This window comes from Choloepus didactylus, chromosome 1 (genome assembly GCF_015220235.1).
Source record: "Choloepus didactylus isolate mChoDid1 chromosome 1, mChoDid1.pri, whole genome shotgun sequence".
Taxonomy (NCBI): domain Eukaryota; kingdom Metazoa; phylum Chordata; class Mammalia; order Pilosa; family Megalonychidae; genus Choloepus; species Choloepus didactylus.
The window spans coordinates 144,538,600-144,566,228 of NC_051307.1; the positions used below are offsets into that span (position 1 = coordinate 144,538,600).

At 35.9% G+C, this 27,629-nt stretch overlaps 1 protein-coding gene across 1 annotated transcript in view; it reads left to right on the top strand.

Moving 5' to 3' along the window:
• The window catches only part of ERICH6 (glutamate rich 6), a 43,860-nt gene extending 20,872 nt beyond the window's left edge, over positions 1–22,988 (top strand). The window contains exons 6-16 of the mRNA XM_037824845.1: positions 987–1,023; positions 1,271–1,326; positions 1,428–1,544; positions 3,513–3,626; positions 4,609–4,766; positions 5,817–5,887; positions 7,294–7,439; positions 13,622–13,707; positions 15,312–15,467; positions 16,816–17,044; positions 22,725–22,988. Coding sequence (XP_037680773.1) covers positions 987–1,023; positions 1,271–1,326; positions 1,428–1,544; positions 3,513–3,626; positions 4,609–4,766; positions 5,817–5,887; positions 7,294–7,439; positions 13,622–13,707; positions 15,312–15,467; positions 16,816–17,044; positions 22,725–22,988 — 1,434 coding nt within the window. The remainder of the gene's footprint in view (positions 1–986; positions 1,024–1,270; positions 1,327–1,427; positions 1,545–3,512; positions 3,627–4,608; positions 4,767–5,816; positions 5,888–7,293; positions 7,440–13,621; positions 13,708–15,311; positions 15,468–16,815; positions 17,045–22,724) is intronic.
• Positions 22,989–27,629: the final 4,641 nt, after the last annotated feature.

Genomic DNA, 27,629 nt, shown 5'->3' on the forward strand with positions numbered 1-27,629 from the left:
GATGGAGTTCTATGTATGGGGTTTGTACTGTTTTTGCAACTGTTCCTGTAAGATTGAATTTATTTCAAAATAAAATTTTTTAAATTAAAAAAAAATTAAAGGTAATGAAATATTTTAAAAAGAGAGAGAAAAATATAAAGTAAAGGAGATATAGCAGGGAGGAAAACCACTGGCACACAGAAGAAAGCAAAATCAAAGCACAGATTCTGCCTCCTACTTCAAAAAGGACCTACAGCATAACGAGGAATCATGAAAGGAACATTTCCTAGAAAACAGAAATTTTCATATAAAGTATGTATCAAAATTTTTTTAAGTTATAAATTGATAAATTTGAGGACTTTCATACTGTAAATTATCTTCTTTATTATATAACTGAACCAACAGATAGCAAACATCAGAAGTAAAAATATTAGATTTATAATAAAGAACAGAACTCAATCTTGAAAAAAAAATAAAGGACTCCAATAAACTAATCAAGACCTACCCTAAATGAGGAGGGTAAAATCTCCATGGAAACATTCAATCAAGAGGTCACACCCTAATCAGAAAGATTAATAAATCTGCCCCCACAAGATTGCATTAAACAATATGGCTTTTTTGGGGGGACATGATAAATACAAACCAGCACAGGACATAAAGTAGACAAAACAGCACTTAAAAGAAGCCCAAACATAAGGGTATGCATGCCATGATTATAGGCAAGTAAAACAGGCATCCATGTAGTATTCTAGGACTAGAAAGGAAGAGGGAAACATTATAAAACATGATAAATTAGAGCAGCAAGTTTCCTCTGGTCCTTATTGTTGATAAAATGTTATTTGGAAAAAGGCAAAAAGTTGGAAGAAATATAAAAAAAACATACATTAAAAGGGCACTAATTTAAGAAATATATTATTTTATACTAAACTTTTCTATTTTGTCAGATTTGATGACAAGTATACACTTTTGTTTATTTAACAGAGATAGAAGTATCCCCCTTGTTGAAGAAAGATGAACCTAAAAGTGTAGCTTCTGAAATAAGAGGTAAATAAGTGTGTAAAGTCATCCCCCTTTGGTGGCAAAGGTAAACTACCATTAAGGAACAAACTTTTACTGATGGCGCCCACACCCCATAAAAAAAACTTTTCCTGAAGAATGTATGCAAGAAGGTGGTGAGAATGTGGGGTTTTAGGGTATTTAAACAGTGTGTATGATGGGGTAGGAGGATAGAGAAATGGAATGTACTATACAAAGGTTAACTTTTCTTCTAAATTGTTCGATTTCTCTTCAGGGAAATGGGTAATTAATCCAGAAGAGTCAAAATTAAGTATTTTATGTCAGCTGGAGGTAAGAAATATTTATCACATCAACTAATACACCATTCTCATGGCTTTAAAAAAAAAAAGGATTATTCAGTCTTCACTTTCTCTCTCTCTTTTTTTATTTAGTTTAGGGAAGACTTCATAAAACTGTTTGAGCCTTCTCTGAGAACTTTACCCAGCATCGGGCCACCAGCCATTCTATCGTACAAACCAGAGATTTCCAATTTAAATATTAAATTCAAGGTGATTTTAATTCATATTCTTTTAAAATTATCATTACTATGTAAATGGCATAAAAAGCCACATGAGGATTTGCACAATAAATAGTGAACAAACTTAAAAAAAATAGGGAAAGAGCTCATTTGCCTGGAGTAGTACATAGGGTGGCCATAAAGCCTGGAAACATAAATGAACATTTGGCTTATTTGATCATGTTAGTCCCTGTCTTAGTTTGCCAGGGCTGCTGTAACAAATTACCACAGACTGCTTGGCTTAAACAACAGGAATTTATTGTCTCAGTTTTGGAGGCTAGGAGTTCAAAATCAGGGTGCTGACAAGATCATGCTTTCTTGGAAGTCTGTAGCATTCTGGTGGTGACCTGCAGGCAATTCATTATTCAATCTCTGCCTCACCACATGGCCATCTCTCTCGCCCTGTTCCCAAATTTCCTTTTGCTTAGAAGGACTCCAGTCATACTGGATTAAGTCCTAACCTGATTCAGCTTAGCCTCCTTAACTAATAATATCTTTAAATATCCTATTTACAAATGGGTTCACATTCATAGGAACTGGGGTTGGGACTTGAACATATCTTTGTGGGGGGCACATGATTCAACCCATAACAGTGACCGATTAATGCCTACACTTGATGAGTAAGGGAAAGGTCACCTCAGTGATTCCGACAGGATGGCCACGACCCCCACTATGCCAGAGTGGTGAGGGACTGCATGGTGGGACAATAATTTCCAAATCTGGATTGGAAGATGTGGCCATGTGGAGAGAGCTGCATGCCCACCAGATCTGAACCCCCTTGATTACTTTTTCTGGGATGCATGAAAGGTTCAGGTTTATTCATTGAAAATAAGAAACACTTGTCATTCAAGGCAGCACATCACAGGTGCATGTGCAGAGATTGAAAGATAATACTGTGTTGATGCATTGATTGCCATTTTGTACAGAGCTATGCAATGCTAATGACGGGCAACACAGTAAGAAAGCATTCTGCTTTCAGTGGTATGCACTACTTCCTATTGGGTAGTTTTGATGCTCTGAAGATACTGGATATTACTCTGAAGTACGGAATCCCTGGCTGCACTGACCAACTCAGTCACCCTATGGCCCCATGTAGGTGAACATTTTGCCAGTTCCAGATGATGGTTGCCATGAAAAATATAAATATCCTAGTGGTGTTCATGATCTACAAGGATCTGAGCCTTCTCCTGGAGCTCAGGAGCCTCTGCTGTCACACATGTGACCTCAGGCCGTTGACATGGCCACAGTGCATCAACCCCTCACTGAGTCACATGAGCCCCTGCTTGGTCTCTCCCCTTTACTTCCCTTCACCTCCCCTTCCTGATTTACCTTCACAACACAGACAGCAGAATGCAGACCCCCACCCTGAACTTCCACTTGAGATAAGACTCTAATTTATTTTAGAGAGTTGATAATTTAAATGCTGCCTTACACAGTAATGTCAAGGCTTTTTCTTACCTGACACTTTTTGAAAGAGTGTATGGTATTCAGACATCTGAGACCATTTGCATAAAATCAGATATGTATTATCCTTTGTCTCTCGCATCTAGTTGCACACTGTACATCCCCCTCAGGGGCTCTGGTGTCAACAAAGTTGACATCAGATGTGCACCTTTCTTCTTATATTGGGGAGGCATCCCAAGGACCCACATAGCTCCCGATAAGTTCAGCTCTGCTCTGGTGAACTGTACCAGACAGAGGCCTCAAAATGCCACCTCAGTCCCCTTGGTTCTCACCATCTTCTGAGTAGAAATGCTGTCACCTTAAGTGGAATATAGAAATTTTGTTGGCTTGGTTCCTTCTGGTATTTCAGGGAGTCCCCAGGGTGTCTGACATCCCCTGGCGCCTTGCTGTCCCACTGGACATTCACTGGCCCTGTCCAGAGCCATGGCTCTGCTGCTCCCAGAGTCCTTTGGCCTCCTTGTGGGCACTTCTTCATTTTCTTTCTCCCTCTCTAAAGGATGAAGAGAAGGAGATATCAGCAAAGTGTGAATTTTGTGGGCAAGATTTAAGAAATTTTCTTTCTGGTGTGGATATTTCTGCCGACTACAGTATTTATGAACTAACAAATCATGTAAGTTCTAAAGCAGGTTTACTGAGGAAGTAGTATTACTTTAAACACACGTGTAGTATTTTCTCCTGCATGTTTCATCTGCATGACTATTCTTAAGAGTTATGTGTTAATTATCAGGTAAATGCAAATCAAAACTTCAGCGGGATACCACTTCACACCCACTAGAATGGCTATAATCAGATAATAACAAGTGTTGGCGAGGATGTAGAACAATTGGATACCTCGTACACTGCTGGGGAGGGAATATAAAATGGTGCAGCTGCTTTGGAAAAAAATCTGTCAGCTCCTCAAAAGGTTAAACATAGAGTTACTCTGTGACTTAGTAATTCCACTTACAGGCATACCCAAGAAAACTGAAAACATATGCCCACACAAAACTTGTACATGAATGTTCACAGCAGCATTATTCACAATAGCCAAAAAGGACAAACAACCCAAATGACCATTAACTGATGAATGGATAAACAAAATGTTGTAGACTCATAAAATGGAAAATTATTCATCAATAATAAGAAATGAATTACCAGTACATGCTACAACAGGGATGAACCTTGAAAATATTATGCTAAATGAAAGAAGCCAGTTATAAAAGACTATTTACTGTTTGATTCCATTTATATTTCCAAATAGGCAACCCGCAGAAACATAAAGTAGATAAGTGGTTGCCAGGGGCCAGGGGAGGGGGCAATGGGGAGTTACTGCTAAAATATACAAGGTTTGTTTTTGGGGTGATGAAAATGTTCTAAAATTGACTATGGTGATGGTTGTACAACTCTGTGCATACACTAAAAAACATTGACTTGTACACATTAAATGGGTGAATTATACGGTATGTGAATTATATCTAAATAAATCTTCTACCAAAACAAAAAAAAATAGTTATGATAGACTGTTATCCAAACCCCATTAAACATTTTTGCTTTTTCCCCACCTCTAATCATCTTCATCTAGGACTAAGGAAAATGACCTCTTTGTTTTCCAGACTACCTGTTGTACTGATTTCCAAAATCTGATTGAATATATCTCTGAGGAAGAACGCAAAATCAAAAGCACTAAAGCTGATTTGATTTGTATTCATCCACATGCAGCCCATGGAAATGAAGTTGACAGACTCAAAGCCAAGGAAAAAGCACTGCACAGGTAACGCTGAGCCTTTGACACTAGAACTCAGATAGGCCCACTTAATTAGAAAATATTTTGTAAAATGAACCTTTTTTTTCAAACTTTATACTTTTGAAGACATGTTCTCAGTGAGGAAATAAAAATTGGTCATAGCAAACCTATTACAATTCTTAGTGGATGTCATGAGATTCAACTTTCAGAAATTGCAGATACACTGATTTAAATTGTGAGAGTTAGACAACTGTACAGTTAGAGGGAACACAGTCCATATAAGGTCGCCCTCATTCTGATACCAATTGCAGTTTTGGGGGCTTCCAAAAACCACCCTCAGGTTCATTAATTTGAAGGACTCACTGCTAGAAGGACTCACAGAACTCACTGACAGCTGTCATACTCACGGTTACAGTTTATTACGAGGAAAGGGTACAGATCTTAATCCACCAAAGGAAAAAGCACATTGGGCATAGTTCTGGAAAAACATCACAGAGCTTCTGCTGTCCTCTCCCTGTAGACTGGCAACTATGTGACAATATTCACAGAGTACTGCCAATCAGGAAAGCTCACCCAAGCCTTGTTACCCAGAGTTTTTATTAAGGCTCCATTAACTAGGCATGACTGATTGCCCACTAGGCTGATCTCAGTTTCCTGCCCTTTCAGAGACTGACTGATACCAAGCGACCCAAAGCCTCTTCTCTAAAGCACATTGGTAGACTAGCTGAATAACCCAAGGCCCCCAAGCAAACAAAGACACTCCTATAGGATTTGACATTGCAAGGGCTTAGACATTGCCTCCCAGAAGCTGAGGGTAAAGGCCAGACCTCTCTTTTGGGCAAGTTAAACTCTTTCTACAAAAATAGAAATTTATCTCAAATTCTCAGGGTAATTCAGAAAGGAAAACCATATTGGAGAAATCTATCCACTAGCCATGTGCTCTGATTAAATAGGCTGGATTCACAAGTAATAACAAAAATGATGAGGTATGGCATTCAAGCAATTAAAATTTATAGTATACTGTTTTAATCTTCAACTACATTTCAGACTTACATATTATGTATTTTGGTTTTGTAGAAAACAGGAGCGACAAATGGCCAAACATCTTGCGATACTAACAAATGAACATTCTAATTTCACTGAAGAAGGTGAGCTCATCAATGCTGATGTTACACATCAGCTGTACAACATCAGAAAACTCAGATGTTTGACCAAGAGCTAAAACTGACATATTTTTAAATTAATATTTAAATTTTTCATTCCTAAGAACAGTAAATCCTGTACCAATCAAAATGGCTCAGGAAATCTGATGTTTCAGTTGCCTGGTTTTTGTAGTTCCTAGTCTTCTTCATTCCGTTATTATTTTTGATTGAAATAAATTAGCAACATTAACAGATAGCTACAAAGAGCTTTCAGCTCATTGTGTTTTCTTTTATTAAGGACATATTCCATTTTGTTTTCAGGCCTGGGTGTGGAAAATCTTTCAAAAATAAATCAGATTCTTTTCTTCCTATATTAATGCAATCAGTTGGCTGACCATTATAGCTGTAGTATGGGTACAGTTGAAGGAGCACTGATTTTAGAATCAAAAGTTCTAGATACATCCTTGCTTCTCTATAGCCTACCTGATTTTGGTAAATACCTAATATTTCTAAGCATCATTCTCTTCCTCTACCACTCAAAACTATTGAAAAGATATTTAGGGAAGGTATATTTTTGTTTATTTGTGTGATTTTTTTGCAGCTAAATCCCTAGTTTAAGTTTTGTTGATATTCAACTGTTCTTACTAAAACTAATGACCAGGATATTCCATTTAATGAAAATTATCATTTTTTTTCTTTCAACAAATGAAGGTCATCATTTTTTTAATGAAAGAAAGTCCTCATTTTAACTTAATGAAGGCCCTCATTTTTCTTCATTTAAAGAAGTGTCTGATGAATCAACGCATTTGTAATTGGGTTTGAAATTTCATTTTAGAAACGAGGTTTTGAAATCGAAAGTACGATTTGCTTTGTATGACTGCATGGTATGTGAATATATCTCAATAAAATGATGATTAAAAAAAAAAAAAAAAAAAAAAAAGCAAAGGAATTTGGACACAGAAGCAAAAGCCGGAAGTCAACAGAAACCAGAGAAGCAGACACAGAAGAGAGAGAGGGAGCTCACCACGTGAAGGAGGATTGTTGGAATTCTACAGACCCTGGGAGAAAGCAAGTCCTGCCATTATCTTGATGTTGGATTCCTCACCTGCAAAACTGTGAGACAGTAAATTCCTGCTTTTTTAAGCCAACTTACTGTGCGGTATTTGTCATAACAGCCCTGGAAAACTAAGACGTATCAGAAATACAATGAACAATTAATCCCACAATTTATTAATTATAATTTTAGGTGCTATATAGACATCATACAGAATTACACAGTAAGAATGGTCTGTGATTTGTAAAGCTAAGTAATAAACATTTTTGTTATTTCTGTAAAAAAAAAAAAAAAAAGAAACGAGGTTTTGAAAATTTTAAGGTGCATATGTATTTTCATGTGATTCTTTTCCCATTAGATTCAAGGCACTTAAAAACTATTTCTTATCAACTTTCTGCGGATGTTCCAGTAAAAGATTCAACTCATGACACAATATTTGATATCCTATTGGAAAACACTAATATACGCATTCTGTGTCGTGATTCTGGGATAGCAGGTGGAAAGGTAATTAGTTTATACTTTTCTTCTTTGCCACTTTTTAAAAATCCATTTTACTTAAAAATTATAGAAGCTCTCATGAATATGACCACTTGGCCACAAAACACATTAATTATTTGCTAAATATAACTGGTACAGACTTGGCCTTTTAATTTCTACTGAAGAACTTTCTAACAATGTTTTATAAATGTTTTTTGGGTGATTATTTTGATTAAGACCTTTTTACTTTAAAATGTGGTCATTGCACATTAAAGAACATTTGAGACCCATGGTAAACTAGGTAGAGGGGGAGAAACTCCCTAAAAGTCCCAACTACTCTGCCCCCAAAAAATTTATTAATATTTTAACATTTTCTAGACCTACACTACCCAATATGGTAGCATCTACCACATATGGCTATTTAAATTTAAATTGATTAAAGTTAAATAAAATGTAATATGCAATTTTCCAGTCACACTAGCCAAATTTCAAGTGCTAAACAGCTGTGTGTGACAAGTAGCTACTATATTGCAGTGTAGATATAGAACATTTTCGTTGTCATAGAAAGTTCTATTAGACATTGCTATTCTAGACTTTTTTCTATGCATAGTTTTTGTTAACATATTTGTAAGTTTCTCTGTATAAAACTTTACGTCTTTTTTAATTCAGTTGTTAACAAAATATTTTCCATGATATTGTGTTTTACAGTAAAATTAATAACGAGGCGATTTTCCATATAGGTTTGTAACCATTCCTGTTATTGGACATAAAGGTTATTAGCAATTTTTTTGTTATACTAAATAACACTGCTTTGAATATTTTTGTGTATAAATATATTTCTATGTAGGTATAGTTCTTTAGAATAGATACCCAGTAATTAAATTACTGAGATGAGCTTTGCTTCTCTTGGGAGATACAGAATGGAGTGGAAATGGCTCCAGTTGCCTGACAGAAGCAAATCCAAATCCTCTTTGGAGGAAGGTCATTCATTTAGTCCTCAAATTACTCCTACAAATTATTTTTCAAGTTCAGTTACCAGCACACAGTGAAAAATAACCAGGAACACAAGGAAACTCGACACCACAATTGAGAATTTAGAGGCATAATATTCAACCAAAACAGATCTATAAAGATACAGGAAATTAAAGTAATCTATGTTTTTAAAAATAAAAGATCATCTTGAAAACATATAGAAGGTACAGAAAACTATAAAGTGACATTGCAGATGTGAAAAGAAAAAAATGAACTTAAAGAAAAATGAAAAACAAACAAACAAACAAAAAAACAACTGAAATTAAAACTCAAAGGATGAGTATTAAAAAGGAGATTAGACCCCCCTGAAAACTAATGACCTGGAAGATAGGTCAAGAAAAGTGTAGCATACACCATGGGGGACACAAAAAGGTGAGCAATACAGAAGAAAGGGTATGATATGAAAATTAAATGAAAGGTCTAAAATTTATTTATTCAAAATCCCAGAAGGAGAGGGAAAAGATAATCAGGCAGTTGAAGATAGGCAATAATTGGAGATAATGGCTGATAATTTTCAATAACTGATGAAAGAGACCAATCCACAGCTATAAGAAGTCCAGTGAATGCCAAGCAGGATGAATTTTTTTTTTAAATCCTAGACACATCATAGTTAAACTTCAGAAAACCAAAGAGAAAGGAAAGTATCTTAAAAGCAGCCAAAGGAAAAAAAAGATCAGTTTACATTTAAAAGGAGCAACAAATAGATTATCAAGTGACCTCCTAAGTAAGAAGTAATAGAAGCCAGAAGGCAGTGGAATGACTTCAATGTGCTGCAAGAATATAACTGCCCATCTAGAATGTTATACCCAGTGAAAATATCTTTCAAGAAAGAATGCCCCAAAAAGGTATTTTTTTTTCTGCCAAAAGTAAGAGTTTCTCATTAATATCCCCTCACTAAAGGAAATTTTGAGAATGTTCTCTGGGTATTTGGATGGTCTGAGATTGAAAAAAGAATGAAGAACAAAGAAAGTGGCATATGGTATATATGAATAACACTAAAAGTTGGCTGAGAATACAGTAATAATAAAGGCATTGGGGTTACAAAAAACAGTATAGAATAAAAATACATGGCAACAATGACATTATTTAGGAAGGGGGCTAAATGGAATTATAGTGTTCTAAGGTCCTTGGTTTGAAAAAAGGGCAAATAAATAGATTAAGTTTAGACTTTGATAAATTAAATTTGCTTGCTTAAATTTATACAGTAGTCAGAAAAATGATAGAAACAGAGGGTATAGCTTCTAAACTAGTAGAGGTGAAAAAATACATAAAATGGTTTCTTTTAAATACCCTTAAAAAGACAGGATAGGGAAAAACTCATATAACAAGGGAATGAATCAAAAGCATCAAAGACTGTCAGTAATAACATTAAATGTTAACAGACTAAATGTTCCAAAAAATAGACAAAGACTGCTAAATTGGATTTTTTTTCTTTAAAAGACAAAACCAAGCTACATAATGTTTCTAAGATTTACAAGAGACACATATAAAATATAAGGATACGAAAAGATTAAAACAAATAAAATTATATACCATGAAAATACTAACCAAAAGATTATACTTATAACATTTACTTATATCAGATATAAAGTGTTATTAGAGATAAAAAAGGATCACTTTATAATGATAAAAGTTGCAATTCACCAGAAAGATATAACACAGCAAAACCCTTACCACTACCACCCCATAATATGGCTTGGAAATATATAAAATAAAATTCATAGAGGTCAAAGGGGAAATAAGTAAATATGCTCATAATAGAATATTTTAGCTTACCTCTCTCAATTAAGAGGACTATTAGACCAAAAAAAAAAAAAAAAAAAAACAAATAACACAGTAATAGTATAGAAGATGTGAACAACTCATTTAACAAATTTGACCTAATGTTTGTGGATTGGACAATTAAATATTTTAAAGATACATTCTTCACAAATTGATACATAGATCCAATGCAATCACAACCAAATTCTAACAAAGTTTAATATGTGTGTGTTTTGGGGAAGAAAATCTTGACAAGTTGATTCTAAAATTTATGTGGAAATAAAAAGCATCCAGAATCTTCTTGAAGAAGAGTAAGATTAGGGTTGGAGGCAAATGTGCTCTGCCAGATATTAAGATCCATTTAAAAAAATATAGTAATTAAGACAGTGTAGTGTTGGAGCAGGATAAACAAAGAAATCCAACATACAGGATAAAGAGTCCAGAAGTAGAGCCTGCATACGTGAACATCTGATTTATGATAGAGGTGGCACTGCACAAAAATAATGAAAGGATAAATATTGCTGGGACAATAAATCAATTTTTAAAAAAAAAATGAAATTGGAACTACTACCTCACACCATATGTAAAAAATAAATTCTAAATGGATTAAAACTACAAATACGAAACTACAAAGATTTTTGAATATAGGAGAATAGCTTTATTACCTCAGAATAGGGAGATATTTACTAAGAGATGGAGAAAAAAACCAGCATCTGTGCTGGATTGGATGTATGATGTCCCCCAAAACACCATGCTCTTTGATGCAATCTTGTGGGGGCAGACATATTAGTGTTGGTTGGGTTGGAATCCTTTGAATGAATGTTTCCATGGAGATGTGACTCAATAAACTGTGGGTGAAAGCTTTGATTGAATTATTTCCGTGGAGATGTGGAACCCACCCATTTAGGGTGGGTCTTGATTTAATCACTGGAGTCCTATAAAAGAACTCACAAACAGAAGGACCAGAGAGCAGCTGAGAGTGACATTTTGGAAATGGCCGCTGAAAGCAGACTTTTGCTGACACTTTGGAGATGCTAGCCCAGTTTTGCTCCAGAGAAGCTACAAGAGGACAAATGCCCCAAGAGCAACATTTTAAAGAACACACAGGAGCTGAGAGAGGAGCTGGAACACAACCTGGGATCAGCAGACACCAGCCACGTGCCTTTCCAGTTAACAGAGGTTTTCTGGATGCCATTGACCTTCCTTCAGTGAAGATATACTCATGTTGATGCCTTAATTTGGACATTTCCATGGCCTTCAGACTGTAAACTTGTAACCAAATAAATCTCCTTTATAAAAGACTATCCATTTGTGGTGTTTTGCATAATGGCAGCATTAGTAAATTGGAACAGCATCCATAAAGGAAAAAAATGATAAATCAACATTAAAATTGTGAAAGATAAGCCAAGAATGGATAAATATTTGTAGCACGTATAACATACAAAGAGATTGTATCCTAAATGTATAAAGAATTTTTATAAATGAACATTAAAATTTTTAAATAGGCAAAAACAAAACAAACAAACAAAAATACCTCAAACAGATGTCTCTCAAAGGAGAAATTTCAAATGGTCATCAAACATATGAAAAGGTGCTCAACCTCATTAGTAACCTTGGAAATGAGAATTAAAACCACAATTAGAGATCAGCATATACCTATCATAATGGCAAAAAAAATGAGTATTGGAAAGGATACAGAGCAACAGTAGCTATCATTTGCTTCTAGTGGAAGTGTAAATTGGTACAAAAAATTCATAACATATGTACCAGTTTGAATGCATTATGTCCCCCAGAACGCCATTACCTTTGATGCAATCTTGTGTGGGCAGACGTATGAGTGTTGATTAGATTGTAATTCTTTGATTGAGTGTTTCCGTGGAGATGCGACCCACCCAGCTGTAGGTGATAACTCTAACTGGATAATTTCCATGGATGTGTGGCCCTGCCCATTCAGCATGGGCCTTGATCAGTTTACTAGAGCACTATATAAGCTCAGACAGAAGAAGCAAGCTTGCTACAGCCACGAGGGACACTTGGAAGAACACACAGAGAGCTGAGGGCAACTGAGAGTGACATTTTGAAGAGGAGCTGCAGCTAAGAGAGGACAAAACGCCCCAAGAGCAACATTTTGAAGAATGCCATTTTGAAACATAACCTGGGAGCAAGCGGACACCAGCCACGAGCCTTCTGAGCTAAAAGAGGTTTTCCGGACATTAAAGGCCATCCTTGGACACTTCCTGGCCTTAAGACTATAACTTTGTAACCAAATAAAACCCCCTTTATAAAAGCCGATCCATTGCTCGTGTTTTGCAAAACGGCAGCATTAGCAAACCGGAACAACATATGACTCCATTTTTGCAAGATTCAAAAACAGGAAAAATTAAACCATATTATTTAGAAATAATAAAAGTACAAAGAAAAAACAATAAATTACTATGAAATCAGAATACTGGTTATCTCTAAGTGAAGGAAGGATACTGACATTGGAAGAGACATTTGGGGCTTCTAGATTGTTGGGGATGTTTGATTTCTTGACCTGGGTGGTGATTACATAGTATTTGCTTTATAATTACTCATACTATGCATGTTTGAGCACTTATCTGAATGCAGTCCATATTTCATCATTTTTAAAAATGAAAAAAATATATTACTTTCCAAAACAAATGGCAACATTTACATGAAAATTTAGATTGTTTCACTGTTAAACCCTGGGAATTCCTGTATCCATTTTATCACAACTCAAGATTAGGAATAAATAGAATCAAATTGAATCTTCAGTTTATTATAAATATTGTCTTCTATAAATTCATTTCCATATAGAGTATTACATATAAAATGGTTAAACCTAGAGATATAATAAGGAATATCTCCTTGTATGTCTTCACCTTCCCATGTTCCACCAGTGTTTTGCTCAAATGAGTTTAGAGAGCAACCTTGAAGAGACAGTAGCTGCTACATCTTATACTGGAGTTGTTTTTCATTTAAGTCAAGAGTTATTGAAGTATAATTTACATACAGTAAAATGCACCCTTAACAATTCTATGACTTTTGACATATGTATACAGTTGCATAATTCCACCAATACAGTCAGGACAGAGAAAATTTCTATCATGCTGGGTTTGTTTTTAATCCTCTTTTGTTTTGTTTTCATAGTAACATGTACATAAGGTAAAAAATAAAATAAATATGTTATTTATCCAATGTTAGATTTCTACCAGAAAAGCTTATCAAATTATACTGTAGGGGTTGGGGACTACCTTTAACAATTCCTAAGGATTGTTCCCTATCTCTGAAACCATACAAAATGGTTTGTATCACCGTCTTGCAACCAAACTTTGTGCACTGTTGTCATGTTTAATGCTTTGTATCTAAAACCATTAACAGTTAAGTGCCCTTTTATTTCCTGTGGTGTATAGATCATGACCAATGAATTCTTAGAGAAGCAGTACAAACACGGGAGCCAGTTTCTGATGTCATTTCCAGATGGGGCAACACAAATATTGTATCCTTTCTTTCAACAAGTTATTTTTATTAGCATTTATCTTTCCTTACTGTTTTTTATGTCTGAGCCTATATAGAGATAGTTCTTTAAAAGGCAATTGTTAAACTATTTATTCATAATATTTTATAACATGTCCCTTAACATAATATTATATGGTAAGTAATGTTATCAGAATATAATAAGCAATAAATATAGAAACATCACCATTCTTATAATCACATAGTATTTCATTATAGAGTTGTACTATACAATTTACTTAACTCACCCCCTATTGCTGAACAATGGTAGTTTCAAAATTTTTTACTATTTATATATAACAGCTAAATGAGCAGCTGTGTGCATACTCTGTTGCATACTTGTCCTTCATTTCCTTGAATTAAATACTTAGGGGTAGAAATTCTGGGTAAGAAATTATGAACATTTTCAAGATTTAATAGCCTTTGCCCCCAGAAGATTTGTACCATGAGCAGCAGGTTATTTTGATTGTTATTTAATAGAGAAATTCAATATATATTTTAATGGAACACTAAGTTATTGATCACTTGAACCTCTGCCTGATGGCCAGAGACCATTTAATATCTCTAGATAAAGGTCTTTCATTATCTCAAGGAAAGTTTAAAAAGCTTAATGAAATGAGGAGTTTTTTGGCAAACAGGAGACTTCCCTTTGTAAAGAAAGTCATTTTTAGTTACAGATTCCTAAATATTTAGTCAAAATCCAATAAAAAAAAAAACCAGAAAAATGACTTTCATGACATAGGAAGCATAATGAAGTTTTAGTTCCCTAGACCCTGTGAGAAAGAGTTCAGGTTAATGTTTTAATTATATCAATACATTTTAAATAACTTACCCAACTTTTATTATTTAGTTGAGATTTCATGCCCTGGCATTAATTTTCTTAACTTTCTTGAAGGCCTTGCCTAATTTTCAAAATGATTCAGAATCAATCTTGTGTTTATTTCATTTCTGGACTTCAGATCAGCTTAGATATTGACAATTAATAGTTAATGAATTATAATAAATATATTTTATTCTTTCTGATACTACTGTAAATGAGATTATTTTCTTAATTTCATTTCCAGAATGGCCATTGCTAGTGTATAGAATTACAATTTAGTTTTGTACATTGATCTTGTATACTGCAACCTTGCTGAATGTTGAAGTTGTTCCCTTCTATTCCTAGTTTGTTTAGTGTGATTATCATGAAACGGTGTTTGAATTTTGTCAAATGCTTTTTTTGCATCCATTGAGATGATCATGGGCCTTTTGTCCTTTATTCTATTAAAATGGTATAGTACCTTGATTGATTTTTACTGTTACACCAACTTTGCATTCCTGGAATAAACCTTACTTCATAAGTAAGGATAAACCTTTCTTCTTTTTATGTTGCTAGATTGAGTTTGCTGGTATTTGTTGAAAATTTTTGCATCTCATAAATACATTTTGATCTACATAAAAAGTGTTTAAAATCTTTTTGTAATGACCATATCTTCTGTTCTCAGAATGTTTTATAGTTTCAAAGGGCTTTTTCATAAACTGAATTTATTCCCAGAATAGTCAAGGGCCATTAGAAAAACTCAAATGACCTTATCTATCTGATCTCAGCTATCCATCTGGAAACTTAGCTATCACGCGAGTGCCCAACAAGATAAATGGTTTCACTTGCATAGTCCAAGAAGACATGCCCACTAACCCTGCAATCCTGGCAGTGCTGAATTCTTCTGGCAGAAGTTCCTGTTATCATCCCAATGGAAATGTCTCGTAGGTTTCTGGGTTCCTCGTGCTGCCATTTTGTTTTTCAGTTTTGTGAAATTTTATTTTCCTTTTAAATGATAAAAAAAAAAAGGCTCTAAGAAGATTCAGTTAAGTTAATGATCTTTACATAGTAATGTTCAACTCAGAGAAATTATTTATGCCATTCCATAGGCTTCTCAGTGGGAAAATCTCAGGCAACTATACAAAACAAAGTTCATCATACTCTTCCTATAAACAGCAAGAAATATGAATGTTACAATTGCAATATAGAAAAAAAATCTCTAAATAAATTATATGGTCACCCTATGGATTTGGGATATAAACCCACATAGTCTCTGTAAAACTTGTGCCTTGACAGTGCTAGACTAACTCATCTATAGCAATAGTTTGCCAATGGACTGCTGCTACACTGTGTTCTTTGTAATTGTTTGACATCTATTCCTACCTAGTAAGCTTCCCATAACCAAAACCAACAACAATAACATATATACAAGCAAAAATCCCTAAAGGAATTAAGATCCTGATTCCATTTTGATCTACTAACTTCGTATTATTTCATTTAGTCTGACAAAGAGAATTGGGATTATAGCTTCAAACATGATTTAACATTTCAAACTTTTCAGAAAAAGATGCATTCTCCCTTTAAATATTTACAGGTATAACAATCTCATCTTAAGACACTCTGCCAATAGTTGACAAGTTTTCTACCCTCTGCCAATACTTAATAAAGACTGGACACAGTGAGCTATTTGTCTTTTTATTTCAAACAGTAGGCTTCTTACTTGATCCATTACCATCATGTATATTGGAACATTTCTACTTATTCTTCAGGGTTCTATAGTATTTCTATATTATATTTGATGGAACTATATTGTCACCAGACTACTTTCCTATGAAGTTACTCCCCACCCCAAAATGAACTCCTAGGTGTTCTGACACAGCTTTGATACATTCATAGCACCTTCTCATATTGCAATCCATCTCTCCTTATGGACTCAGTACCTTGAGGGCACATCCTGAATCTTTACCACCACATAGCAGTGTATTTATACACAGTATAGACTCAAAGAATGTCCGGTAAATAAACAAATGACTGATTTATCTGGATAATTTTCATCAAACATTATTTTTACCTACATTTGAAGATAAAACTAAGTCTCTCCCTTCCCAGATATAATAAGCACCTCAGTCGTGGAATGCAGTCATAGTAGCATCACTCCTAAGATTACCGGTGGTTTTCCACCACTCATGTGCTAGCATAAAGGTTACTCCACTGGGTTACCAAGTGGCAGGGCTAATTCAAGGCTCTATTGTACCATTACTGTTGATGATCTTTAATTTCCTTCCTGCCCAGGGTATACATCAATATCTTGGGAGGTCAATCTTCAGATCAAGCAGGCAACAGAATAAGGGCTTGGAATTGGTCAAGTTCTGTCGCTTCCTCATCCTTTGTTTCATTTAAGCCCATTTTTCTGGCGCTGAATCATTATGTTGGAGTTCGCATCTTAGAACAAGACAAAATTTCAATCACTTTTCTAGCAATGGGTCAACAGGCAAGAATCAATGTTGGAGCCAAAGTGAAGGTAAGTTCATTTTTTAAAACAGTTTAAAGCATTGAGAATAATATGAGCATGGTAACTTTTTGTTGGTGATATCACTGATAGATTATGCTTGTGTATGGCTCTACTGTCCACTAAGGACTTTGAAATTCAATGAAAAAACACAGTGTAAGTTACATATGAAATTGAAGCAACTAAGTATTGTTTGATCCTACTTCCTCAGAAAATTCCTTTCGGTTCAGATTTGAATGCAAATAACATTTATTGTGTTTACTCTGTGGCCGAGTAGTGCTGCTTTGGGAGTTTGATTTGGGAATATTGTTTTGAGTTGATTTTTCTCTGTGCTATAGTAGAAAGCCCTGGGCTGAGTCAGGAAACATGGTTTCTAATCATGTTCAAAACCAAGGATAAACCCCATCTCCTTGGAGTGTCTTCTGAGATCTCTTAATCCTCCACCCAATCAGAGTTGATCACATCCTTCCCTGGGCTTACCATGTACTCACCTCTGTCCTTGCACTTGCTAAAATATGCTTCCTTACTTGTCCACATGGCTGCCTTTCCTACTGGATGCTGAGCTCCTGGAGGGCATAATCTTTTTCTTGATGATTCCTCTATTACCCATGCGGGGCCCAGGGCATGGCCCAGAGCATAACACTCAGTGACTGGCAGTAATGCACAATTGTTTAGAACATGGGACTCAGGGTTACAGAAATACAGTTTCAAACCTCAACTCTGCCATGTAGATACGGGAGTGAATTTGAATTTCAGTTCCCTCATCTACAAAGAGAGGATAATGATTCCTACTTTACAGACTGCTGTGAAGATCCAATGAGATTGCAACATACTAACCACAATGCTTGGCACTAAGTACTCAGTAAATAGTAGCTCAATATAGATGTAGAGATAGATGTGAATAGAGAGCCATCTATCCATATCCAGCTATCTATATACATATATAACATACACAAATGTGGGACTTTGAACAAGTCTTTGTTTCATCAATATTAAAGGAAGAGATCGTTCCAAACTTCAAAGGTGTCTTCCACCTCTAAAAGGTCTATACGTTTAAGTATGTGGAAAAAATGATCTCTGTTTTCCATATGGGCAGGAATAGCTCATGCACACCGAACAAAAGAGAAATTTCAGGTATAGATTCATCCAACATATAGAAGGTCTGCAGTGTCTAAATCCTTTTCTAACTATTTTCAGTCAAACCAGTTACTGCAGTCAAATGTTTAGACTCCAGACCAGCTTCTTTCTTGGTTAGGCATTTACCATACAGCTTCTTTTTGATTCATTACATTCATGTTAAACATGCCATTCTTACCTAAAATGTAAAAGGGTAAATCTCTCTTTCTCTTCTTAGAAATACATTTTAACCAGAAAAAAGAGTCATTTTGATGCAAAAGGAAGAATTACATGTTAAAAGTGTTTACTTTTCTCACTGTTCTCATGATCATTCCCTTCTTTGGCTTTTTTTGAATTACAAAAGTGACATATGAATATATTCTCATATTTGAAGATTCAAACAATGTAGAAGTACAGAGAGTAAAAAAAATGAGATTTCCCCCTTCATCCCTTCTTCTATCCAATCCCCTTCCCAAAAGATAATCCCCACCAAAAATTAGGTGTGTATTTTTCTCTTTTCTGTGTGTATTTATAAATTATTTATATACATCTTTCTTGTTTTTAATAAAAATTGGGTCATATACTAATTGTATTGTGGGGAGAGGGGTTCTGTTTGTTTTTGTTTTCTACTTAAGTCTTGAAGGTTTTTCCATATCTATATTTCCAAGTATAGTTGCCTATTTTCTTTTTAAATTGCTATATAATTGTTCACATGTACTATGGTTAATTTATGCCAAATCTAATGGGCTCTCGGGATCATTGGACACCGTTGATCACTCCCTCCTCCTGGAAGCAATTCTTCCCTTTCTTCCAGGACACCCCTCTCAGTTTTCCTTCTACCTCATGGGCTTTTCCTTCTCACTTTACTTTGCTGATTCTTCTTCATCTCCCCTTTTTTCTAAATACTTACTGGAGGGCCCCAGGACTCAGTCCTTGGGCTCTTCTTGTCTCTCTCTATACTCACTCCCTGGATGATCTCATTGAGTCTCATGTCCTTAAATACCATCTACATGTTGATAACTCGTGAGCTTATATTTCCAGGTGGTGTCCCATGAACTCCAACCTTTCCATTTAGATAGCCAAGAGACACTGACCACTTAACATAGCAAAACTGGATTTCAAAACTTGCTGCATACTCAGTCTTCTCCATCTCAGATAATGGTGACTGTGTTCTTTTTGTTGCCCTGGCCTTAAACTTTGGAGCAGTTATCTTCCTCTCTGTTTTACAACCCCACATCAACCCAGCTGCAAGCCCTATAAACTTTACTTCCAAAATATATCCAGAATCTAACACTCTTCACATCTTCCAATACTATCACTCTTTTTGTTTCTTGGACCTAATCCATCTCGTTTGAATTATTACAATGACCTCCTAATGAGTTTCCCTGCTTCTGCTATTCCCAATCCCCCATGCAGTCTATTCTAACACAATAGCCAGAGTGATACTTGGAAACATAAGTCTGGTCAAAACTCTCCAGTGGCTCCTTATCTTACTCAGTAAAATCCAAGGTCCTATAAAGGCCTTCATTGCCATACATGATCTTGATTCTTGAGGTATTCCTCTTTTCTCACTCACCTGCTTCGGCCATGTTGGCTTCTTTGCTGTTCCTAGAAAACATCAGCATGCTGCTGTCACAGGGTCTTTGCACTTGCCAGTCCCTCAACCTAAAATGCTCCTCCCTCATTTAGCACGTGGCTGCTCCCTGATTTCCTTCAGGCTGCTGCTCGGAGTCCTTGCTTTACCACCTTATCTAAACTAGCAACACCCCCACCCCAACATGGTACCCTGAGTACCTCTTTGGCCGTATGCCACAAGTTTTAATATGTAGTGCTCTTGTTTTCTCTCAGTTCCAAATAGTTTATGATTTCCATTTTGATTTCTTCAACTCAAGAGTTGCTGAATTTTCGAAAAGATAGAAATTTTTTTTTACTTTCCTTTTCTTTATTAATTTAAATTTCTTTATTAAATTTAAATTGTCTCAGAATATGGCCTATGTTTTTTTTCTACTGTTTAGAATGCATTGATATTGATTACATATTTTTTATGAGTGTCCCATGTATATTTGACAAAAAAAATCATGTATTGTTCACAATTCTATATATCTAATTGTTCTATTCATACCTCTCTATATAGCCTTTTCTTAGACATCATTGGTTTATTTCCAAAAAATCTATGAAAGTCTCCCAACATGATTGTGGATTTGCTTATTCTTACTAGTATTTCTATCAGTTTTTGCTTTACATATTTTTAAACTTTGTGAGGAAATTAAAGATAACTAACTTCTTGGTAAATTTTACTTTATACCCTGTGCCAGCTCAATCTTTCATCTAACTCATTTGGTCTTTAGTCGTGTCCATTATGTGATGCAGTGTGTCAGTGAGGGTTTTTGTTTTTATTTTGACAATAAAAATTTTAATATTATCAGTATGCATTATCACCAATTTCTCTTTTAATGGCCTTTGTCTTAAATGTTGTTCTGTCTGATGCTAAATTCCTAAACCTAATTTCTTTTTGTTAGCATATATTTTTCATCCTTTGATTTTCAACCTTTTTATGTAGTTTTGAATTAGCTGTCTCTTGCAAACAGCATATAACTGGATTTTGTTGCTTTCCTCAGTCTAACAGACACAATGTTTTAATATATTATATTTATATTTTAATGGTTACTCTATCTTTTCTATGTGTATAGAATTAACTTCCAAGTTCTCTCGTTGTTTCTTTTCCTTGACAACAATGGTTTCTTAAATCCCTCAGAGAATATTAATTACATGTATTCCAAAGTCTACCTCTATTAATTCTATTCTCTTGAGTATTAGTTCCTCTGATGGGTAAATCTGGTACCTTTCTTTCATGGCATCAAATATCCTCAGATATTTGGTGATTCTCATTGTGTGTTCATTTTTGTATTTAAGAATCATTTTCCTGCATGTTCTGCTTACTGAAGGTTGCTTCTGCTAATTGTGGAGAAGTAGTATGTGCTCTTGAGGACTAGAAGGCTAATCCCATCCCACACTGTCCCGGCCGGCGGGACGTTCAACGGAAGGCTCAAGTCCTGTGAGGGAGGAATGGTATGGGACAAGAGACACGAGGAATGACAGCAAGACAGGTTTCTGATCAAGCTGCAAAACTTTATTGAAGAGGCAGGGTATATATACCCTAAGGGCGGAGGGAGTGGCTAGTAAGGGCGGGTGGTGGTCTAGGATTGGCTGCTGCTGTTGCTAGGGCGGATGGCAGATGTAAGGCTAGCACAGGATTGGTGGCTACTGTTGCTGGGGTAGAAGGCAGGTAGTAAAGCTAGCACTCTAGGTGCAAATCTTAGGCACGAACGGCTATCACTTCCGTAGAAGGCTGAGGGCAACTTAAACTGTTGTTACATTAGCCCCAGCTGTCATGTTGCATATCTCCGGCATCGCTGAGGGTGGATTTTATACATGCTACCTTAATCGTCCCCAACACCACACTTCCCACTTCAGACTGTGGGTACCAATACACAACAGCAGGAGAAGTCAAGGGAGCTAGCTGTCTTCCAGTTGATCATCCTAATGTTTACCTCAGGACCCACTTCCACTTGTCATTTCTGTTGTTTGTGAGCTCAGAGTGTGTGTTTTGGGTTAGTGGTTTCAGTTGATTATTATTTATCTCTGTATGGATATGGTCCCATTTTCTTTCTGATTTTTAGGAATTCCTTAAAATTATTCCTGCTGATGAAAATCATTCTTATTTTCCAGAACCATTGTTAATTTAATCTCTGAAAAGTTTTCTGTTATTTCATGGGATTTAGGGTCGACGGGAATGTTGTGAATATCCTGATCCATTCTTTGTTCTTCTTCCCTTCCTTCCTCTCTCCTTCCCTCCCTCCCCCTTCCCCACTCTTCTCTTCTCTTCCCTTCAATGTGGGGTGGGATGGAAAATCAGAGAGAGGCTGTAAGTTCTTGCATCTGTTGCAGGTAAGTGGTCATTCTGCTTGCAGAAGGTAACAGTTGTGCTTGCCTTTAGCGCCCCCCCTCCCCCAGTGTTCTAAATGCCCCCACCCAGGCTGGCCCTGAAGCCACAGGCTGTAGGAACACTTTAGATAACACTGTCCTGACAGATCCATTCACCTTCCGGCAACCGCAAGGAGACATCGGCCTTGAATCGCCAAAGGCTGTGAGGAAGTGGGTAGAGCAGAGGCCAAAGAAGGGTAATGGAGAAGTTCATTTGTTAGAACGGCCTCCTGGAGCCAGGAGCCTACTTTAGAAGAAAAGGGAATTTTAGTCATCCCAGGCATTCTTGAAAACTCAGCTCAGGTGCTATTCTGTAAGGAAGAGTACCCTCCTCAGAGGATTCCCAGTTAGACTGAATTCATTTCCCTCAGTGTGGCCTGCTTTTCTTCTCTCAAGTTTCCAAAGCAACTTCAGCTCATTCCTCGTAAGGATTAGATTAACCTGTCCCTGTTTACAGATAACTAGCCTGGACCTTTAACAGAGACTCTAACTCCAAATTATTGCCACAATTTGGCTCCTCTCACCTCCCTAGCTGCAGAGTCACGATTTCCACTACAGGACCCTGAGCTTTCCTTTTCTTTTTTCTAAAAAGATACCAAACCCTCAGGAGATTCCAGTACTCCGGCACCTGGGCGCGGATGACCTTCTCCTGCTGGCTTGTTTAATAAAGATCCGACACCTGTTTCATAAGCTAGAAGGATGTGTGAAGTTTCCTTCAAGCCAGGTTTCGGGAAAACTAAAGCAACCTTCCTATCTTTCTTCACTTTCTCTAAAACTGATTGCCCTCTGTCACAATGCTGGTGTAACACAAGATATAATTAAAACAATAACAGCTATAATAAATGAAAACATTTAACTGAGAAGGATGGTGTTTTCACTTGTTTTGTTGAGTTTGGGGGGGGGGGTGGGAAGTTCAAGAAAAATGAACCAAATGACTAGGACAAACCATGGAACATGCCTTGTTATAACTGTAGAACACATCCTCCGTTGTCACTGGGTTTACATTCTTAGTGAGAAAACGAAACAACTCACTTGGACATCAGAGAATGAGCAAGTCAGAGCAAGTATCCCAGCGGTCTACAGTTCTTTCAGGAAGACAGAAAGCAGGAATGGATTAGGCGCTCACAGTCCACAGGAAGGGCTGGGGAAGGGAAGGGATCTCAGGAAGCCACGACGTCCCCACCGATGACCTTAGCTGTCCACAGCACCAATGTGACAGTGTGGCGGGAGCTCTTCCGCAAGTTGCCGCAGCCTCACATCGCAGGGAAGAAGTCACAAGACACCGCATCGGCCCAAACGTCCACCCCCGCCAGAGGTGAATGACGGTTTCTCCCTTCAAACCTCAGGCAAGCTCCCCTCCGAGGAGAATCTAAACGGGAACCAGACTGGCAAAGGATTACGGAAAATGATGTATTTCCCATGCGTCCAGTTCTTGTGATTCCGGGGAGAGTGAGGGTGGGGTGCCGAAGCTGCAATGACGCCTGCAGCTGTATCCTCTGCTCAGTGATAAACACTGATTTAGCACAGAGGACGAGGTACAAGCCTGCACTTGAATAGAAAGCGGAGTTGAGACACAGGTGGAAGAACCTCAGGACTTCCTACGAGCCGAAATCCTGCCTCTTTTGAACTTCCCCAGTCTTCTCAATTTCCCTGTTCTTTGGGAGAGGAAGGTCGTAGGTTTAGGGGTCATTCTTTATACTGAATTCCAAATTTGGTGCAAATATGCTAAAAGAGAGATTAAGCCTATCCACCATTCACCCTAGTGTAGTGTGAATTACTTAAATCATATTGTTTTCCTACTAAGAGCTAACAGAGGAAGGGCAAGGAAGGAATGGAACTGACAGGGGCTGGCTCTTTTTCTTTGGGGGGGGGGACATTATTTCAAGAAAAATTTATTCTGTTTTTGAATCAAGTTTACTGAAGTATAATTTACATATATTTAAATATGCCCATTTTTATATATACAGCTTGAGATATTTTTTGTTTGTTTTTTAAATAGACAATTTTTAGAGCAATTGTAGGTTTACCCAAGAGCGTGGTTCTTGGTATCAATTCATTAACCACCATTCTCCTGCTGCCTTAGTTAGCTTGAACTTTGTTAATACTGAGGATTCAATTTTATTATATTTTTCTTTTCCACTCTTGCTAATCCCCACTGATATTCTTGTGAAAAAGGGTAGTACCAAGACTCATATCTTAGTCAATGTTAAATGTCTCCTCCCATTTAGCTGTTTTTCCCTTTTAGTTCTTTTCATTTTTATTAATGAGCTTTTAATTGCTAATGAATGAGGTGGGAATATTAAATTGAGATAACATATATCAGTATAGTTCTGAAAAAATAGTACATAACAGTACATCACAGCCAAACCCAGATTCTGATTAAAAACTATTTTTGGAGTGCTGAGCACGTATTAGATGCTGAATGAGGCTTTGATTAATTGGAGAATGACAGGATAATGGGACAAGATCCTTTACCATTGTTACTTCATGATTAATGTCACCATTTTAGCTAAAATTATCTTCACTTTAAAAAAGGAGAATTGACTACAAGTAATAAAGGGATTTATGATGCTTCTTTAAAAATTTATTAAAAATGAAATTGTTTCCAAATGGAAAATATCAGTGTGTGTATATATACATATATATTAGTGTAGGCAGGACTGAGTTATTAATTTTAAAATATCAATATCATAATTTTATGCATCTATATAAACTGGTTTGAGGTATGCCATAGATTTTAGATATCAACATCTGCTTTTCCATTTTGTTTTAGGAAATTTCAGTTTTGAATAATCCATTCTGATAATTCATGGGTGTTTTTTTTTCCTTCTATTTTACAATAAAAACCTCTTCAAAAACAAAAAATTTCCGCTAGCTATGAAGTTGTTATATAGTCATATTCCATAAATTGAGTGAGAAGATATCTTACCTAGTAGTATGAATCGTTTCCTTTTATCGTGATCTCAGAATTATGACTTTTCAAATTTTATTTACATATATTTTTAGATTTTATTTAATACAGATAAAAGTATCATCCTCTAAAAACATACATAAATGCACTTTATTGTAACTGATGGGTAAAGAAATTAAAATATTTTGCTCACAGTAAAATTGGCAGCAAAGTGTGTTTGACAAATCTCGGCAAGGACTGAGACAACAGGCATCTCCAGTTTATAAGTCACACAAATAACATAGAATATATGAACAAAATATTTTAGAAGGCATTTTGTTGGTAGTTTTTTCTGGTAACAAGAGTAATACAAACTCATCGAAGAAAATTTGAAGATTACAGATAAAGTATAAAGATTTTCAAAATCACTCATAATCCCAACGCACACAGATAGTCATCATTAATATTGGCTGAAAATATGCCAAATAAATTAAATGCACATTACTTGTTAGTAAACTGGAAATATCTTGTGAAATTGTTGGGATTTCCACTTTCACTAGTAAATTTACTGCCAATTTGTAAAAAGAATGAATGAATATAAAGCCAAAGCTTTTGTGGTTTAAGTTGCTTTTAATACACATATTTAAAATAATATTTGCAAGACTTGGGATGCCAAAAGCAAATGTTCTACTTTAATAATTATTTAAAAAATCACAAGTACTTTTGAGAGCCTCCAAGGAAGATGGCAAAGTAGGGGACTACAGGACATACTCCTCCTACAAAAACAGCTAGTGGACAGGCAGAAAATGTCTGAATACATGGTTCCAAGGCTCCAGAGGCCAGGAGAGCACTGTACAGCATCCTAGGAAAGGGCAGGACTGGGAGACTGAGAGGATAGATAAAATTGACAAACCCTTAGCTAGACTGGCAAAGAAAAAAGAAAGAAGATGCAAATAAATAAAATCAGAACTGAGTGGGGGGGGGGCAGAATTATTACTGACCCCAGAAAAATTAAAAAGACCATAAATGGATACTGTGAACAACTGTATGCCAACAAATTAGACAACTAGGATGAAATGGTCAATTTCCTAGAAACACACAAACAACCTACACTGACTCTACAAGAAATACAAGACCTCAATAAACCAATCAAAAGTAAAGAGATAGCAACAATTATAAAAAATCTTCCCAACAAAGAAACACCAAGGACCAGATGACTTCACAGGTGAATTCTACCAAGTATTCCAAGAAGAATTAATACCAAACCTGCTCAAACTCTTCCAAAAAATTGAAGAGGATGGAAGATTACCTAACTCATTCTATAAGGCCAACATCACCTTAATACCAAAGCCAGATAAAGGTACTACAAGAAAAGAAAGCTACACACCAATTTCTCTAATGAATATAGATTCAAAAACCCTCAACAAATACTTACAAATCAAATCCAATAGCACATTAAAAGAATTATACACTATGATCAAGTGAGTTTTATCCCAGGTATGCAAGGGTGTTCAACACAAAAAAACCAATTAACGTAATACACCACATTAACAAATCAAAGGGGAAAACACACATGATAATATGAATTGATGCAGAAAAGGCATTTGACAAAATCCAGCATCCTTTCTTGATAAAAACACTTTGAAACATAGTAATGGAAGTAAATTTCCTCAACATGGAAGAGGACATATATGAAAAAAGTCACAATTAACATCATACTCAATGGTGAAAGACTGAAAGCTCTCCCTCTAAGATCTGGAAGAAAACAAGAATGCCCACTGTCACCACTGTTATTAAACAGTGTACTGGAATTTCTCAATAGAGTAATTAGGCAAGAGAAAGAAATAAAAAGCATTCTGATTGGAAAGGAAGAAATAAAACTTTCACTATTTGCAAATGACATGATCCTATATTTAGAAACTCTCACAAAATCTATAACAAATCTACTAGAGCTAACAAACGAGTTCAGCCAAAACAAAGTGGCTGGATATGAGATCATCAGGCAAAAATCAGTAGTATTTCTATACACTAGTAATGAGAAATCTGTGGAGGAAATGAAGAAAAAAATCCCATTTACAATAGTAACTAAAAGAATCAAATATTTAGGAATAAATTTAACCAAGGATGTAAAGAAACTTTACACAGAAAACTACAAAAGATTGGTAAAAGAAATCAATGAAGAACTAAATAAATGAAAGAACATTCCATATTCATGGATTGGAAGACTAAATATGGTTAAAATGTCAATTCAACCCAAATTGATTTACAGAATTAACAAAATTCTGATGAAAATTCCAACAGCCTACTTTGAAGAAATGGAAAAGTCAATTATCAAATTTATTTGCAAAGGTAAGGGGCCCCACAGAGCCAAAAATACCTGAAAAAATAAAAGTTGGAGGACTCACACTTCTTGACTTTTAAGCATATTACAAAGCTACAGTGGTCAAAACAGCATGGTGCTGGCATAAAGACAGACATTGTTCAATGGAAATGAATTGAAAGTTCAGAAATAGACCCTCACATGTATGATTAATTAATTTTTGACAAGGCTGCCAGATCCACTCAACTGGGACAGAAGAGTCTGTTCAACAAGTGGTGCTGGGAGAA